The 19,606-nt window shown below is 31.1% G+C and overlaps 1 protein-coding gene across 4 annotated transcripts; it reads right to left on the bottom strand.

Moving 5' to 3' along the window:
• Positions 1-894: 894 nt before the first annotated feature.
• LOC148603562 (tRNA endonuclease ANKZF1-like) lies at positions 895-17,783 on the bottom strand. Of its 4 annotated transcripts, none has more exons than XM_088552251.1 (16): positions 17,723-17,783; positions 14,433-14,634; positions 13,953-14,038; positions 11,701-11,797; positions 10,622-10,887; positions 10,172-10,287; positions 9,426-9,573; positions 8,804-9,026; positions 7,302-7,559; positions 6,827-7,033; positions 5,729-6,497; positions 5,177-5,288; positions 4,203-4,301; positions 2,965-3,045; positions 2,298-2,365; positions 895-1,504 (listed from the first exon to the last, which is right to left on the bottom strand). In XM_088552251.1, exons 1-16 carry the CDS (start codon positions 17,741-17,743, stop codon positions 1,387-1,389), a joined length of 2,871 nt encoding a protein of 956 aa, XP_088408377.1. In that variant the 5' UTR covers positions 17,744-17,783; the 3' UTR covers positions 895-1,386. The 4 variants fall into 4 exon arrangements, with proteins under 4 accessions (XP_088408377.1, XP_088408379.1, XP_088408380.1 ...); XM_088552253.1 differs by having other exon boundaries at positions 17,447-17,762; XM_088552254.1 differs by lacking the exon at positions 17,723-17,783 and adding an exon at positions 17,145-17,277 and having other exon boundaries at positions 1,247-1,504.
• Between the last annotated feature and the right edge of the window lie 1,823 nt (positions 17,784-19,606).

Below are 19,606 nucleotides of genomic sequence, written 5' to 3'. Positions count from 1 at the left end.
CAAAGAAAATACCCCCCTGCTTCAACTGAGCTTAAATGTAAAACACATGTTGGATTATCTCCCTTTGGCATTAACCAACAGTAATTATATTCCTTCATGCACATCTACACATGATACCCCAACCTTCCTATAAAATTACATCAAACAACATTGATGAGGATAAAACATTATGCCCCCAACTTTTAGTTGCAGGGGCATAAAAAATGATGGGACATACTTTTCAACAGAGATCAACTAATCTGTTTTTTTTCTCATTCATTAGTTAAACCATAAGTGTTAAATTTTAAAAAAATCTAAAGCGGGAGGTTTGCGGTGTTTTTGTTTCCTTAACATGTTTCATATTCAGCATCAGATCTTTTTTTAACTTAAACCCAATTTCACTGTGACAATATTGCATGACATTCTATTCCCTGAAAGATGGCACACAATGTTTTCCTATATTACGATGATAGTAAATAAATGGTGATTATCGCAGGTTTGAGTTCAAGTTGGTTTTTATAAGAAATGAAGTTATAAAATAAAATTATGATTTTAACCTGAATGTTAAAATAAAAAGGGAGAAACTGACGATTGTGACTAAATCTCCCACTTTGACATGGGCACGCAAATTTGTGATCATTGAAAGTTTTTTTACAGCATGCTCTTGTTAAAAGTGGGAGACTTATCACCTATGGCTTAACTCAATATTTATTTGAAAACAAAGTCACAAAACTCTTTTTGGTATTTAATTAAAAAAAATGACATTATGTAAGGTTTAATGTAGTTGAGAAAGCTGACAAAAAAATTCATTCTTTTTTTTAATTATCCTGATTCTTGTATAAACCTGTAGTTAGATACTCAGATAGAATGGTATATTTTGGTGTCAATCAATCAATGAAAAAGATCACTCAGATGTCTATTACAATTTTATTCTTAAAATATCTTAACAGTTAAATATAATAATGCCCAGCATTTATCTAGAATATGACACATACATTTAAATCTATAAATAAAGAAATAATCTGGGTTTCCATTAGTGCACTTTGAATTTCATTTTTTTTTAGTTATCATACTTCTTGACTTTGCCACATACATAGAACAATGCGATGTGAAGCTTGTCTTAAATCTAAATACAGTGATGCTGAAAATAAAAGAAGCAAAATATTCCAGGTGTAATATATATCACTTTTACATGTAGTTGAACATGGAAAGAATTATGAATATATTTTTTACCTACTGATACAATTGCTTTCACTTTCAACATATGCTAAAAAATAATGTCATAAAAGAGTGATAACCAGAGGATACTAATGGTAATTTCCTCTTTAGCAGTGAGTCTGTATGGTTAGGGGGAACACAGTTATACTTTAAGATTTGTTTATAAAATATAATAATGATTAACAGTAATCAGCTGTTGGTAGCTTTCTGTCTGTGGTCTTTCAAACACTTTGGAGAACAGAATTTATAGTCACAATATTCAAATGGAACTTTTCCTGTTATATCTTTAGCACATTGGAAACAGCGACTGAAATAGAAAATGAAACAAACAAATAAGCAAATGTACTGGTTACATAACTACACATTACATTGGAAAGAGTGAATAAACCAAAATATTATCACGAGTGCTGAAGAATGCCTAGATTTAAGGGGTAAGCGGATCTTGTTCTGCACACAAGTTAACTCCTCAAGCGTTTGTGGCATGAGTGATCATATTTTGGTTATTCACAATAAACACCAACTGATTATCCTATATATCTGATAGATTTTCTTCATAGTTTATCAATATTTTCAACATGAATTTTAAATCCTGTGATTGGTGGATTGATATAAAGTTGTGACGTTTTGGTGGGAGAAAGTCTGAAAGCAAAATTACCGAATTTATTTCACCATGTGAATTATCAAAAATTATTACACTGGAAACATTCAATAAAACACTGCTATCTATATATTATCAGTTCTTATTTCAAAATACCAAAATATCTAAATTGGGTAAATATTGATTTATAGACTACTGATGATTATGATTTTATGATAACACTTATTATGATTTAGTTACCAGTTCAGACTTCTTTGGTATTTAAAATTTCAAGGAATAGTTACAAAATATCAATGTATTTATAAAAAATCAGTAACTTATAGTTTAAAAAAAATTCTATGCCTAATATTTTTTCAGCTACTGACCCAAATCATAAGCTTCACATTTTCTTTACAAATATAAAGCATTTTTCATTGGTCAAAAACAGGTTTTGCTATATTTAGGCATAGGGCTAGTGATTAAAGGCACAGATTGCCCTTCTCCATTTAAGTGTATTACCTACCTGAGAACTATAGTAACTCCCTCTGTTACTTTTTGTTGTTGTAACCGCTTTTCTGCTGCCAAAGCCCTCTGTAATATAAACAATGCACGTAATTCAATACTGAATCTTTAACAATGTTGTTTGATTCTGTAAAGTTTTTTCAGGAGATGAATCCATCAACGATGTAAATGCAATGTTGAGTTTATAAATAATCAAGATAGAATTCCATCATAACAACAGTTCTAAAGTAGTATAAAAAAGCCTAACCTGCATTGTTATTTAATTTTTTTCTCAACTTTTTTTTGCTATTGATGTCTCTGTAACATCAACATTTTAATCAAGTGTAAAAGGGGAAAATAGTCACAAGGACAGTAAAGTTTCTTTATTATAGAATTTTGATAAGGTAATTATGTGAGAACTAAAGTAATTGTGGTATGGAATTAAATATATTTAAATCCCTGCACTTGTGTAATTCATTTATTCTGATAACAATTTTTTTACAGTGAAACCTGTCTAGCTTGAATCCTGAATAAAAACAATCACCTGTTTAAAGCATACACTTGTCTAAAGTATCTTTATATTTGTTTAATTATTTTAAACCTGAATAATCCAAACAATTTGTACACAAAGTAGATTCGGTTTAGACAGAAATCTATATAGATACAATTTAATCAACAAGAATTCTCACTTTTTCTCTGTCAGATAATGCTAAATATCTTTTCTTCTCCTGTTCTTCAGCCCTCAGCTTGGCTTCTTCAGCTTTCTTCTCCTGAACAAAAGAAAACCACAGAGTTAACCTAGCTGGACCTAGTTGTTCAAAAGATTTATTCCCAGGACAAAAGTTATCCACTAAACAAACATTCATCCAGTAGATAGTTTTGAATAATTAGGCCCTGAAAGATTGATTAAGTTATTTTTCTCACAATCAATAAACATTTTTGAAACTATTGTAATGTGTCTTACACAATAATATAAAGTCAACTTTGTTCACTGAATACTATATATTTCAAAATCATTGCAATGTTTTCAATTACATGTAATTCAAAATGATCATGGGTTATCTTTCAATACAATATAAATAAACTCACAACTAGTTCTTTAAACAAAACCAAATAAATTAATTTGAGATGAATACTGTAATCTGTTTGGTTAAAATAATTTTGTTATATCTCAATGGATCAAAAAATATTGACACGCCCCTATTCAGTTAAATTCAGAGCTACTTTTCTCATGTTAAAGATAAAAATATGTTTTAAAATTAATTTATAAGAATTGGCAGTAATAAAAAATTTGTCTATTGAAAAATAACATAAATTTTACATGTGCATATTTTGTTTATTGCACTTCGCACAATAAACAATATGCATATGGAAAATTTATGTTATTTTTCAATAGACAAAATTTTTATTAATGCCAATTCTTAATTTTTTCTCAATATTTCAAAATTATAATCACTTTTTTGTCAAAAATAAAAATAAAAAATTACTACATGTAAATATTTCTATATTTTGGGGACAATCAATGTGTCAATGATAATCCTATTTTGTAATTTAATTTGATTTTTTATTACTCATCTGGGCAAGATTGTTTATTTTCCATAAACTAACTATGTACTCTAACATCATTAATATTTATCAGTCTGCAGTTTGCAATCCAAATAATTAAAAAAAAATGACTTCGATGAATTGACAAATCTTAATTAAACTATAAGATATATGATAGTATTTGATTTTTGACCAAGTTATACTCGCATAACCAACTTTGGGGCAGTTTACACTTGACATTTACTGCTTTTGTACCCAGGTCAAAAATTAAAAATGATCCTTAAATAAATGATTCCAATATTAAAATGCTTATTCCAAAGTTAAGTTTTAAGATGAAAGGAGAAATAATTCAGGCATGTAGATACATGTACATGTAACTGACTTTATCTCTCTCTTGTTTAGCCTTTTTCTGTTGCTTTTTTCGCTCAGCTTCTCTTTTCTTTCTCTCTGCTTCCATTTCTTCAGTCAATGGACCTGGAACCTAAAACAATAGTAACGAAGGAGATTTTTAACTAGCACTCCAGCTAAGAATCATGCAAAATGTGATACATGGTTGGAAAGCCTACACATTTTTTTTTTAATATTTTATTTAAAATGTTTTAGTAAACAGAAAATAATAAACGACTTTTCATACAATCCTAGGTCTATTCTTAGGTGATATATATTGCATAGAATGTAATGTAGAATTCTGTAAATGACACTGAAACATGATAGAAAATATTGGATTTTCGATGTGAATTTATGTCCAAAGACCAGACAAATTGGAAAGAATACTAATTAATTACATCATATAGACCCATAAAGCAGCAAAATAACAAAAGAAAAATGTGTAGCCTTTTTAGCACATGCAGAAATAATTTCATTATGTATAAGTATTTACCTGTTTCAGCAAACTTTAATCAATTCCATGCATTCTTAAGGGAACTGTTCATAAAACTGTGGCGCATTAAGTGAGAAGTGTATGTCTAGCTTTGACAGACACACACTAAACCACTAACCACCAAAGTCTCTCATGCCAAAAATAATAAAAATCATAAATATAACATACAATGTAGTGACCATTTGAAAAAAAGAATTCAAAGAATTTCATTGTTAGGCCAATATTTAAATAATAAAAATCTTGTGGTATTCAATCAACTCACTAAAAACCAATCTACAACCAAAAAGTATTCTGTGTTTCATGATCGTTTTTTTCTTTTTGAAGAGCAGTATCTGTTTAAACAAGGTACTGTGTAGATATTTTGCAACATATTACCTAACTACACACTTTCCAACTCAGATTGGAAAATGTGTCAAATTTCAAAGGAGGCCGGCTCAAATTTCACAAATTGTTCATAGTACTAAGTCTGATCTTACCTTGGCAGTATCATAATCATATTTGTCAGGAAACTTTGCCATAAATCTTCTAAATTCATTTCTAGTTTCCTTCTCCTTGGTCATTTGGTAAGCTGTCTGGCCATATTTATCTCTGAAAGTAAAACATTATCAAAAGGATAATAAATCTTTCTTTTCTTTAACATAATTAGCTGAAAAAAGCTGAAGATTAATGGTATAAATTATCTAAAATCATAAAAGCACTGGCTTTAGAGAAAGGGTCAAAACCTCACCGAAACACCCAATTTTTCTCAGATCTGGGATCCTATCAGACGTTTTAACTGCTGAAGGGATAAGTATACCCATTGAATAAAATAAGAAAATGTAATGTCTGAAATTAGGACTAGCTCACCAACCAATGGCCCCTTACATTTGGTGTGGGCCACTAAAATTTCTACTGTGATTGTAAAGAACTATACATACTGGCTACCAAAATTTAATCTGTGGGCTACTGAGCCAAACATTAAAATTGAACTACATGTACACATAATAATACAATATTAAAATGTTTATAGTTCTTAACCTCTACCATACCTCAGAGCAGGATTACACCCAGCTTTCATTAACAAAGATATCAATTTCTTGTGTCCTTCTTTAGCTGCTATCATAAGTAAGGTCATTCCACTATCTCCTATTGTCTCATTAAGTAGGTCAGAGGTCACAATAATTGGTGATAGAGCATCCTTTGTCATATTTCCTGAGGAGTGACGAGATCGGCTTCCCTCTCTACTTGATGTAGGACTTGATTTTGTATTCAGTGATAAGTTTGATTTTTCTAGACTATCCATTACTGACATTGAGATAAATTTGTCACCAGGTCCTGAATCGATTTTGTCAACATCAACTATTTTTAAAGACGCTTCATCATTTAATGCCACAGTTTCTGGTTGTTGACCATCTTGTTTTTCGCAATTTCCTAACCCAAAACCAACACTCTGTTGTTCAACAGATTTAGTCAGACCAGGTGTGTTTTCTTCAGCTGCAGCAGTTTGAAACCCACTGAATAATTGTTTAGGATCCACATCCAAACCATCGCCCAAAGAATCATCTTCTATTTCTATATCAAATTGAATATCACTTCCACAAGGCTTAAGAAATACAGGAATTTTGTTTTTCTTGTCAAGGTCAAGTGACCCATCCTGACCTTTGCCTTCATTGTCAGGACCTTGACCCTCAAGATTTTCCTCTTCATTTTCGTCATTCTGAGGTACATTAAACACTGCCAGTAAATTAAGAAGGCTTTCATTATCACCTGTTTTACATGCAGTATACAAACTGTTTTTCAAATGGTATTTTTCCTCATCTGCAAATACACATTAAACAATAATAAATTCAAGTGATGCATAGCTATCTTGGTGCAAGAAAGTGGCAGCTTCTCACAGCAACAGACAGGATGGTAAATCATTATTGTTGATAGCATATGGATTCTCTATGATAAATGTAACATACTAGCTACCTACCAAATTTAATAACTTGAGAGTAAGATCAAAACTACCCAGTAAGACCTGCAAATTTAGAAAACTTATACACTACCATCAGCAAATGTTTGTTTCCTAATTTTCCTACTTTAAGTAAATTGATAACAATAAAAACATATAGTCTGTGGTATAATGGAATAATAGTACCACATACCCAAAGGATTGGTCCCAGGTTCCTGTTGATGTTTGATAGAAGGTCGTCTCTTTCTTGCGTTTTTCTTTCGTTTTGGTTTTTTGGTGCATGCAAATTCTTTAAGGTGATCTGTTCTCAAGCTTTCTAGACTTTCTACCAGTTGCAATTCTGTATCACTGGCTGTTGAGTTACCAGAGGATGAAATATGGTCACCTTCAATAAGGCGATCTGAAAGAAAATGATGTAAGGGAGAATAAGTATTCAGGCAATCAGATTAAAATATTACCTGAGGAAATACTACATGAATTCAAAGCATATACATGATATGGAAAACTACACTTTTTGACATTTTTCTTCAAAAATCCTTTCATCATTTTTCTTGTAAAAAGATGGTTACTACTATAAATTCCATTCCACTGGGTAGCAGTCCAATTTTATTTAAAAAGTATGAAAAAGTAAAAATTCTTAATATATTTCCATATTTCAAAAACCTTACCAACAGTCTCTTTGGCCAAAGGAGGTGAACTAAGCTTTTCCTTCAGTCTATGTCTTGGAGATGACACCCTGTCGGTCCCAATGTTTTTGCCATCTCCTGGAGATTCCCGTGTCACTGGACTAGTGCTGAGTCTGTCTCTATTGACCTTGCGTCTTGGAGATGGTGGCTCATCAGGAACAATAACCAGCTGGTTAGCATCAGCTGAGAATGACAACTGGGGGGATAATGGCACGAAATCCTGAATATCTGATTCTTCTCCTGGAAAGAAAATAAAACATAATACAGTATTTATGTGATTTAAGTATGGACATACTAAATATATAACTGACATACTGATGACGCTGATGTAAGTATAGGAAAACATCCTACTGCAATGGATTTGTGTGTTACATTTTAGTGTTGAAATTAATTACTATAATTTTTTAATGTTGACGGACTGTAGGAAAGGTGAGGAAAGTTATCATAGATATTTTTGTATTGTAAATCAAGTGTCATACAAAACTCTTCCTTTGCTTTATATCATCAGTCATAATTTTTTAATTGACGACCTGCAAAATTTTTTAGTCTCCAACACTCTATCATTTAATTACTCAAGAATCAAATCAAGTAACCTTGCTGAACAGGGCTAAACTCTAAATTGTCATCATATGACAAAAGTTTATTGTACATATGAGTATGAACACATTTGTCAACTGACTGGTCATCCCATTTCAGAGGTCAGTTTAATTTTTCTACAAAGCTAACTTTAAGCATTGTTCTACCCTTATGAACATCAAGACAAATGTTAATATGTAATCTACATGTAGTACTAGAAATTTATTGTTTAGAGTTTTATGTAGAAATGATGACATAATTCTATTGATGTATAATTGTTTGATATTAATGTTTTAATGTTGTATACATACTCTACAGCTGCATCTTGTTTATGCAATTCAAATGTTACTTTTGTTTAATCATATTTTAAGAAAGTATTTAAAAAAAAAGAATTCATTTAAAAAAATAAGCCTAATTGCAATGGAGTGTATTTGACAAAAATTCCATAGTAATTGAAAGTACTTAATTACTTTTAAAAGTATTTGAACCCATCCCTGCTTTGTACCAGTCCGACATGGTAAGCTGGGTTTCATTGTGCTTGCTCACATATGAAACAGCCTGTTGGTAGGCATGCTACTCCACGCATACACATTTTTCTGATTCCAAACCAACCAGTCTTCACTCTATCCCCTTAAATATCATGTGCTTGGCAGAGAACCATGGAGTATAAATTCGAAGTCTTTGGTATGACTCGGCAGGGAACAAACCTAAAACCTCCCACACTTGATGTGAGCACGCTACCCCGAGCCCATCAAGGTGGTTCCCAAAGATTTGAAGCTAGAGATTTTTTCTATTATGAAATATAAATACTTTCATTGATGTTGCCATAGTTACATTAAGTTTGTTATTGACATTTGTTTTTGTTTTTCAGAACAATTTAAAACCATACTCATTTCATGTTTGCTTACCATAGCATTCAATAGAAGCCAACATTTGATGGACTCTCCTGGCTTCATTTAATGTAGGCCTTTTGGTTTGGAATGGTATCATCCTGATTCTTTTGTCTTTTTTATCCAGTGGTGGTGTTTTACCAGAAAAGAATATCTTCTTGTTGAAACTTGGCGCTCTTAGGAATATCAGGTCACATGACTTTAAATGTTCATCCCATGTTATTAACAGCTCTTTTACATCCTAAGTAAAAATTAAGTATAAAGTAGATGCATGTACATTTTAGAAAAAAATTTGTATTTTAGAATATTTTCCAATGACAAAACATTAATATTAGGCAGGTGTAACCTGTAATAGGACCATATCTTCTTATTGAGAATTCTATTAAAAAACTATGATATTTCTTTTGAAATGTTAAAAAGTGGTATTTTGATTTATGTTAAGAATAGTTTTCGTTTGTTTTCTCAATTATCAAAACATAAGTGATCTTATGAACCTAAGTCCAGACTTCAATAGTGATCATATGTGTCCAAGTAACCTCTAGTCTCTACTTCTCTAGCTCATACTCATTTATAAGTGACTAGTCTAATCTTGTAGGTTTTTTTACTTCCTTTGTGACCAGTTTGTTCGGTTTATATTTACCTCCTTTAATGCAGCTTCATTGTGTCGTCTCAAGGCAGCCCCAGCTGATTTAGGGGCATTTCCCTGGTTATCTCTGCTACTCTGTGCTGTTCCACGCTTGGCTCTTACTATGTAACGATGGAATGTTTTGTGTACAATAACTTTTTCCCTGAAAAAATATTTAAAAAGTATTGAAAGAATATTTTACTGGTTCATGTTTATCATAAATGACTTTTTCTTACTTTTGACATTCTTTACATCTTAATCCCTTGATGGTTAACGATGGAGGTTTATTTGGATGGTGAATGAAGGAGGTTATTTGGATGTTGAACTTTAACGAAAATACGGCATCTAATGTGACATTAAAAAATAGCCTGCCATCTTGCAAAAATAATTTTTGGGATAAAAACAACTTAAAATGGCCATAAATTTTGTGTAATAATCCAAACAAATTGTAACTCTAACTTGATTTGTATTTTATGATACTCAATAACTTTACAAAGTTTGAAATAGATTCTTCAATATCTTCTAAAGTTATCTGGAAACTATCAAGGACAGACAGGGGGACAGACGGACTGACAGACACATAACTTATTGAATGGTATCAAATAATACCTCACCACTCACTGCTGGGTATAAAAAACCAAAGAAGTCTAAACAGGTAATTTGAACAGTTAAATGGAATGTGATTAGAGCAATGGGTGACTAAGTTTTATTTTCCATACCCTTCTTATTCAACTAATTCAGTAAGCCTAAGTGGTACATACTTGTCAAATACAGCTCCAGCAAAGTGTCCACCACTAGACATGAGTACTGCCCATTTCATGTTGCCAGGGACATCCGTTACCATGGAAATCAAGTCACTGTGAGTAGCTGGCTGGACCTGCATAAAATATCAACAGTCCCTAAAACTTGTATTTTAGAATAATTACGTGAACGTTTTTTGAACTTGCTGGATATCCCTTAAACAAACTGAAATATTTTGGTGATAATTTAAGAACATATATTATAAGAGAAAGTTAAAGTACAATTTACCTTCTACAAAACTGCCTGTGATCTAAATTCAAAGCACATAACTTTCTCTGTTTTCCATGAATACAATCTTTTTTGTATTTCCAGGGTTTAAGTGTAAATAACCATAGAGTGATCAAAAGAAAAATGTAAAAAATAATGACGAAACATAAATTGCTTGCCAAAAATTCTTGATAACAGTATACCTGCTTATGATAGACAACACATCTATAAATAGATATGAGTTCACCAAGACTATTCTTCAAGAATATTTTTGGGAATTTCCGGGCTCTCTCATCAGCAATACTGGAGTTATCATCCGATTCACTGTCTGTGCTACTTCTTGATCCAAACTGTCCTGTTTTCCGCTGAAATCTAGTGGCAATACCAATAGGCTTGCTCTTTATGTGAGAAACAACTTCATCATCATCATCACTGTCAGAATCAGAACCTGAGATACTGGAAATATTACCTGTTAATTACACAAAGTATAGATTGTTAGATAAGCAGCAATAGTGATACAGAATGTTGACCTTGCATATGGAAATTTATGGTAAATTCATATGGTCACATGGAAGCAATTCATCATGGACTTAGAGTAAATAATTATCCTGAAACATTTTTAGTAAGTCATTCAGAATGTTGAATCTGTACCAGCAAATTCTTAAACAAATCAATGAAGTTTGTCTATTTCCACAAAAAAACAGAATGTTATGGGTTTCTTTATGTTTTTAATGTAATAAAACATTGCAGAAAGTAGTTATTGGTGTTACTAGAAATTTGAATTTGTAAATATTTTGTCAGTTTCAAGTTTAAATTTACATGTAGAAAAATAAATTTGTAAAGAGCTCTTCTGTTCGAAGATACTTTTCTATGTATTTTAATGAGAACACTCATGTCATTTATAGACATGCTGATGATTTTCAGTTTATACAAACATTTCTATTCTGCATAGGTACATGTATATACCAAACATCAGGGGAGATAATTCGTTGAGGAACCATATTGATCATGTTATATTTTATCGAGAAAACTTATCTTTATGTAAAGTACTGTCTTTACACCAATTTTCAAACTGGTAAAACACAAAAAGTCACTTCATTAAATACTAACTTTTCAATACAAAAGCACAGGTGATCTAGACTTAAGGTTTAAATGCTTAACTTTATTATGATGTCTATTTATAGATGCACTCTCATCAACAGAATAAAAATTTGTGCAAATGTTTAAAGAATCATGGTTTTAAAAGGTAAATAATTAACATATCAACTTAAAAAAAAAGTACCTGATAATTCTTCAAACTTTTCTTCACTGACAGAGTCAACTCCCCTTAGCCTCTGTCTCAGATTATATCTGTGCCAATCAGACTTGTAATGGCTTCTCTGGAAAATTTGTCATTTCAATTCATACAAATTTCAATCCACAAACCTTTTAAACAGCAGTTAGAGTGGGTAGGGGGTACAATTCTTTCGCCCAAATGGCCTAGAATATGTTTAATTGTGCATTGCCTTGGCTCATTAGAAAGGTAAGATGCTACATAAATGTGTTTGAATATACTAATGCTTGTTTTTCATGGTTAGGAATGGCAATTTTTCACCTAATTAGTCTTGGAAAGGTTAAAATATTTATTACTCAGGCTCATTAGAAAGCTAAGACACTATATAGTTGTATTTTAATATACAAAAGCTTGTTTGAAGTAGGGTATTTGAAAAAAAAATTGTTCATTACAGGTAAAATAAAAGAAAATATGAAATTCCAAAAATTCCCCATTTTATGAAAAACTCATTATGGTCATATTGAAAATGAAAAATACATGCCAGATATGAGCAGGTATCTTGAATATATTAATGATTAAAACACTAGTACTCAACATATTTTTTTACATCAAATATATGCTAAAAATTAACATCTGAATTCATGTTGAGGTACATTTTTCATGGTTAGAAATGGCAAAAGTTCACCTAATTAGTCTTGGAAAGGTTAAAATATTTATTACTCAGGCTCATTAGAAAGTTAAATCACTACATAATTGTATTTGAATATACAAAAGCATGTTTGAATTAAGGTATTTGAAGAAAATTGTCAAATTCCAGTGAAATGGAAGAAAAGATGAAATTCTAAAATTCCCCTTTTTATGAAAAACTCATTACTGACACATAGAAACTGAAGAAAAATATGTACCTGAAATGAGCAGATAAGTTGGATGTATTGATAATTAAAACAATAGTACCCAACATGTCTATTGTACACTGTTTATATGCTAAAAAAACCATTTTATTCATATTGAGGTACTTTTTTCATGGGTAGGGGCAGCAGTTTTTCACCTAACTTGACTTTGAAAAGTTCAAATATCCATTCCTTGGGTTTATTTGTAAGTTAACACACTATATAAATGTTTTGGAACAAACAAAAGCTTGTTTAAACTATAGTTTTCTGAAGAAAAAAAATGACAATATTGGGTGATATAGAAGAAATTCTGAAATTCTGAAAATTCCCATTTTTTTATTTTATAGTTTTCACCCAAAAAGGAAAATCTAAGCACTTCCATCGATCAGATATGTTGGGTACATCATTAATTTAACTATGAATGCCTAAAATATGAGTTTTACAGCTGTAAATTAATATTCTGCTTGATACTGAGACCAGTTTTCTAGTGATAGGGGTAAAATTTTTAACATTTTTTTAAAGTTCTTTACAGAAAATTAGTTTTTTGAGGTTTATTTATGTAGAAAATTAAATTATCTATCAAATGACACCAAATTTGAGATGTTTAAGTTGAGCAATTACTTGCAGAGTCAAATCTATGGGACTTTTTACAGAAAAATTGAAAATCCCATTATTTGCATTTTTTGATAAATTCTGACATACAAAAATCACCACAAATCATCAAAAGAACCCCAGAAGTACTAATTGTGACAACACTAAACAGAAAATACTAAATTAGTAATTTTTTACCGAAGCAATAATACTCTAGGGGTTTTGACATGGAAAAAAAGGTCAATTTAAGCAATTTTTCAGTGGGGTAGGGGTAAATCCTTTTTTAATTTTTTCTCCAAACTCTAAGTATTACCGCTACTTTCTTGATACCATCATAAAGATGTGACACTGGGCTATGTGGTGAATCTGTTTAGTTTGTTCACACATTCTGTACCAGGAAGACCTAAACGTTCAAACAATTAAGTAAAAAAAAACAGTTGGGTACAAATATAGGCACATAGTGCAAAAGAACCTAAGAATATTCTTTGGAGTTAAATTGATTCTTTAATGGGAGGTATGAAGGTACATAAAAATCACCATGAATTTGATGAAAGGGAGGTGCACGGTGGACCCTTCCAGCCCATGGACTATATATAATTTTTATAACGAATGTGCAACAACCAAATGAAAAATCAAGACTGGTTATATAATCAGTAACTGTAACTGCACAAGAAATAAAAATGAGTTTGATGAGTTTTTGACATGCTTGAATCACCTTCTGTCTGATTTTTTGAATGACTGATACTTAATCATTGCTAAAATTCTAATTGATTCCAATACCTGATCCTCTCTGGATTCAAAATCAGCACTACAGTAATTACATGACATTTTTTCTGACACTGTTGTAAAATCAGGTCTCTGTTGAACTACAATGCAAACATTCATTAATATAAGACTTTGTATGACCTGAATGTATAGTAAAAACCTGTTTAAAATGAACATGATAAATCAACTAACAATTTCTTAGTGGTTTTGACAGATTTCACTGTACATGTATAGATAAAAAAATAACTAGTAAATTACTGCAAAATGCATTATTTATTTGAATTATAAATTCAATTCATCTTTGTTATATGTGACTTGAAGTCAACAGTAAGTTTTGCAAGTACTGCTAAGGATAGCAAAAATAATCAAAAAAACCTGAAAATACACATTTTTGGCAAACTATTGCAAATATTTCTTTCTTAAAAAAATAACCATTTTAATACAAAGTATTTCCAATAAATATTAACATGTAGAGACTCAATCTAAATGGAATACCTGGTGGTTCCTCCTCTTTTTCCTTAGCACTGGATGGCCGACTTCTTTCCGATGTAGGGTTACATGTTGCCACAGAGAGACCTGTCAGTTTGGCCAAAGATTCCCCAGTGTTATAAAGGAAACACATGGAGTACTGTTGGGTTCTCTTCCTTTGTAGTTTCTTAGGAGTAGATAGTAATGAATCCATACTTGGAGTTTTGTCCTGAAATAAAGTTGACAAGGAGATTGGTAATGAGAAACTTTGTTATTTCATACATATACCTACATAAACATGTACAAGAGGTGCATAAATAGGACTGAGTTTTTAAGTAATATTCCAGCTAAGGATCATGCAAAATATGATTCATGGTTTGAAAGCCTTCATATTTTTTATATTTTGTTCAAAATGTCATAGTATACAGAAAGTAATGTGGTTTTTCATATAATCCTGAATTTTTTTAAATTTACAGTGCATTTTATATAATTTTAATCTCCTAAGAACACATATTATATGTAAAACTGAATGTTAATTTCTGTTTACTATGGCAATTCAAACAAAATATCAAAAATTAAACTATGTAGGCTTTTAACCTATGAATCACATTTTGCACGATTCTTAACTGGATTGGTTAAGGTAAGTCATTGTCCCTAAGGTTTAGGACTCAGATTTAGTCTTATTAAGGTAAACTATATACGGTTATATTTTAGTGTACTAGTTGTATAACAATATAACATATGATATGTAAAGATGAATGTTGTTACATTGCTGTATGAAGTCTGTAAGGTATTGTTGGCCAAAAAGACTACAGGCAGTGTCAACCAATAATTCGTAAATAATTACACCAATAGTTATATCATATGTATTTAAGTAGCAGTCTTTCTAAAAATCAGACAGAAGGCAATTCATGCATGTCAAAAATCCAACGAATTCAGTTTTATTTCTTATTCAGAAACAGTAACTGATCACATAAACAGTCTTAGTTCTTCATTTGGTTGTTGCGCTTTTGAAATAAAAATTATATAGGTATTGTCCAAAGGGTCCTACCTGCTTGCAAGATTTGGGATGTTCAGATTCATAACATAGATATGAGTGAGTGTCTGTAGGTTTGGTGTAGAGTTCTACTTTATTTTTCTTGTTTATTTGTGTACATGTATGCTATGAATTCCATAGGAAACTCTCTCCTGTGCATCCAAATGAAAAAGATATTATCAATAGACCTTAAAGGTATAGCTAGGGGTGAAAACCTGAGATGGTCTCACTAACCACTTCCGGGTCAAATGGCCACCCCCTATGTAGTACCAAAAACACACTGAACCTAAATCTATGCATTTGAAGTGCATTATTTGTGTATATTCTGATCAAAAGTAGTAAAAGAAAAAAAAGCTGAGAATGTGTAGAAGTGGTTAGTGAGACCTCTTCTAAGTGACTCATGAATATATTGGCATATGATGGTGCAACCTTAATGCCCTTTGTTGTGCCACCTACTTGTAAGTACTTTTGGATGTTGAAATTAAAGGATTACCTTGAGAAGTTTTCGTTAACTTCTAGAACTACTTCAATGCAACAACTTTAATTTCAACAACCAAAAATACTGACAAATAGGCCACAGCAATGGCATTAAAAAAATCTAAAAAAAAACTCTTCTGAACCCACAGGCAAACACTTTAAACAAAGGAACCACAATATACACCACTTGTCATTTGAGATCATTGAGGTACATTGTAGTCTGGAAAAATCCAGAGGATACGGAGTCTGACAAGATTAGAAGCCAAAAAGTAGTCTATTGGATCCTTCAACATAAAGTGCCTAAACCCATAGGGATCAACAGTTTCAAGACCTCCAAAGGCATCTACTTTTTTTCCATTTTTTATGTTCAGGATATTATTTAATAATACTCTGATTACAATTACAAATACCTCTAACTTTTTCAAAATACATGTAATTTATAGCACATGTAATATTATAATCAATTAGTGGAAACAGTTTGATAGGTGTGGAAAATTTTTCATAGTCAAGTAATATCCTTTGGGAAATAATTAATGTGAAAAAAAATCCACAGGATAAGATTTCATTCGAATAGTATTACATGTACATCTTACATATGTACCTACATGCAAAAAACCATAAAAGACTTCCTCAAACGGAAAAAAATATATGATATGCAAATTTAAGAAATAATACAATAACTGCTATTAGGTGATGGAAAACGCATTTATATGCTCCCGAAGGATGCATTAATGGTTGTAGTATCAACCTGGTTCTGCACTTATGGCCAGAAAAAGCATCAATATCTGGTTTGTACCTTCATTTTCAGGAGCTGAAAAACAGCATCATGGCAGTTTCATTTCCGTATAATTTGTAAATGTGATTGAGAACCAAACCAGTCTCAGAAAATTTTTGCTAGTTTCAATGACTAAATACAAATTGAATCTTAGCTTTTCTAAGATTGGGTTGGCCATAACAGTTTGCAGTATGGCACCCAGATGTTTACGAAAATTATGTAATCAATATTACCCATTATTTTTGGTACCAAAAAATTGCTAAATGATAACGAAACAAAACAAAACAAATGGATAAAAAAAAAGAATTGAAACAAAACAATCTGAAAAAATGAATCCAAACAATATAAAATAAATAAAACGATACAAATCGAAACAGAAGGAAGCGAAACAAAATGAAATAAAAGATATCTTTTTAAGACTTTTGCAGTTTATAAGAACCATTATGTTTACCTATGCCTGAAAATTGGACCAAAATACATTTCAGACCATGATAACCAATCATTCCTCAGGACCGCCAGACATTTCGGCCCATAGGCAGACCATGGCAATTAGGATAATGCATTGGGGCAATTAAAACCTTATATCATTACAAAATTTACCATATTGGAAGGTTCTAAGTATAATAAATCAGAATTGGCAAAATTATCAAAGATATTTTTCATCAGTATTTCTTCAGGAGCATTCAAAGGCTTCACCTTCCTCATAATGACATATTTTGAATTCCTTATTTTTTCAACATTTGTTAAATTTACCTTATCTTTCCCAGTCTGATAAATTCCAAAGTAAAGTGATAATGAATTCTTTAACCTTTTATATGATTAATTGATTTGCTTTTGAATTCAGTCATTTCACCATTATTTGTAATCAAAACATTGTGATGCAATATCCAAAATCGATGGACAAAAAATGCAGACCCGTTTTAATGTAATCATAACTATCATTAGTTCTCTATGAAACGTTTGAAGCTAAACATAAGTAGACTTTGTATCTAAATCAATGTAAATTTATGTAAAATATGGGGAATTTACACTTTTCATGAGCGCTGACATCTTAACCAGAAACTGGTTCAAGTCAATTGTAGCTGGTACCCGATTGACTTCTCAAGTAGTTTCATTGGAATAGTAAGACAAGAACCAGCTAAAAGTAAAATTTTCGACATTAGATAATTGAATAAAATACAATGTTATCAAAAGCTAAATGATACGGCTAATTATGAATAAACCATCCAAAAACTCACTATTCAAAAAGATCAAATCACAGATAATGCATTTGGAAAATGAAAGTAGGTTTTACGACATATACCGGTCATACTAAAAAGCACCCGGACATGTCCGAGAGCGTCCGGGACAATGAAAGCACCCGGTGAGATAATAAAAATGTATAGACTTTTTTTTAATTACATTATGGTAAAAGTAAAAGAAGACTGCAAGAAAACCAAACCGAAAGAAGAGAAACAACATCTTTGAATGTGTTACCGAAGTGTGCAACTTTCATCTTCATTATATTGTCTTGAAAACGGGGAAAAATCGGGGTTTTACAAAGTACTGTAGCCACGGCTATAATAAAGTTCCAAATCTATTATTATATGTATACGTACGGCATATTCAAGTGGATGCTTTGGGTTTGGGACATCATTCATTTTGTTACAATAATTTGATTATATTAATTTTGTGCATGTTATAGGTAGAAAAAAGCAAATGATAGTTAAATCATATTTTACTTACATAAAACAAAATGAATTGGACAAAAGTAAATCATACTTATTGATTCCTTTCCTAAATACAATACATAAATATACATATATAAAAGAGAGCATGCTTTAACAATTTATGAACTATAATTACTATAATGAGTAACTAAAAGTCAACTGGAGAGATAAAAAAAAAAAGTTTGGGGAAGAACACAGCAAAAACACAAAAATATAAGCTTCATCTACAAATCATACAACAAGAATTTTTTCATATGATAGCATGGAACCCCCACCAAGTTAAAAATATTTGGATGAGACCCCTCCTTCTGCATTCGCCTTGAGCCGATCTCTACAGTTGGAAGGCTTCTTCTATACTATCATCTTATGAGTTCGATTTGTTCGTTAGAATAATAACATCATTTACTTGTACCTGTATTTATTTAAACATCCTATGTATGTATATAGAGAGGGAACATTGCCATTATTACCTAAGAAATGTGCATTTTGAAGTGTGATTATATGTGACCAACATCACAGAATGAGCATGAATTAAAACCACTCAAGAATGCGTTATGCATAAATGTATTGGAATACATGTAGCAAAGAATATCTTGTATGGCAAAGAACATCTAAAGATATTTTAATAAAAATTGGTTCTAAATTTAAAAATTAAAAAAAGAGAATTGGTAAAAAGAAATGTATCATAAAAACTTCTAAAATAAAAGATTGGCTCTATCACTCAGTTATACTTTGCATCCGTGTGTAAATTTACATGTATACATATAAATGCGCAAATTTGGTTATGAGGACGGACCGTAAGTATAAGTATATGATATCAAGCAAGATTGGGGTCCAATAAAGAAATTTACTATATTGTATTAGTAAGTAATAAGTATAATCCTCCATGACCTATATCAAGAGTAACATCAGTTTTTTTTTCACAAGAGACTCTAGTATTCTGTATTAGTATTCTGTTTTCGGGAACTTTTGTTTTCGAATTAACATTAAATACATGTAATTTGAAAAATGAGTTAGAAAAAATACATTTTAACCTATGCAAAATTTCCGCCGTTTTTATTGCCAAATATATCGAAAAATCAATCCAAGACCCTATCCCTTTTTGATATTTTGGTGTTTTTTTTGTGGTCAAGATAAATGGCACAAGAGGTCATGGCGAGAAGAAAAGTGATGATGTGATAATAATTCTATCCAGTGTCATAAT

The sequence above is a fragment of the Perna viridis genome, chromosome 11 (genome assembly GCF_037379345.1).
Source record: "Perna viridis isolate PV_CMFRI_1.1 ecotype Kerala chromosome 11, ASM3737934v1, whole genome shotgun sequence".
In the NCBI taxonomy this organism is placed as follows: Eukaryota; Metazoa; Mollusca; class Bivalvia; order Mytilida; family Mytilidae; genus Perna; species Perna viridis.
Note: the sequence above shows the minus strand (reverse complement) of the source record. Positions and strands in the feature narration are given on the sequence as shown.

What these genes read in the sequence shown, in the direction of transcription:
- LOC148603562 (XM_088552251.1), bottom strand. Translation starts at nt 17,743, where the DNA reads ATGTCAGCGCTCATGAAAAGT. An exon ending in GCTGGAGCTGTATTTGACAA is followed by an intron (nt 9,574 to 10,171) that starts GTATGTACCACT and finishes ATATTTTTTCAG; the next exon opens with GGAAAAAGTTATTGTACACA. An exon ending in TTTGGCCAAAGAGACTGTTG is followed by an intron (nt 7,034 to 7,301) that starts GTAAGGTTTTTG and finishes ATTTTCTTTCAG; the next exon opens with ATCGCCTTATTGAAGGTGAC.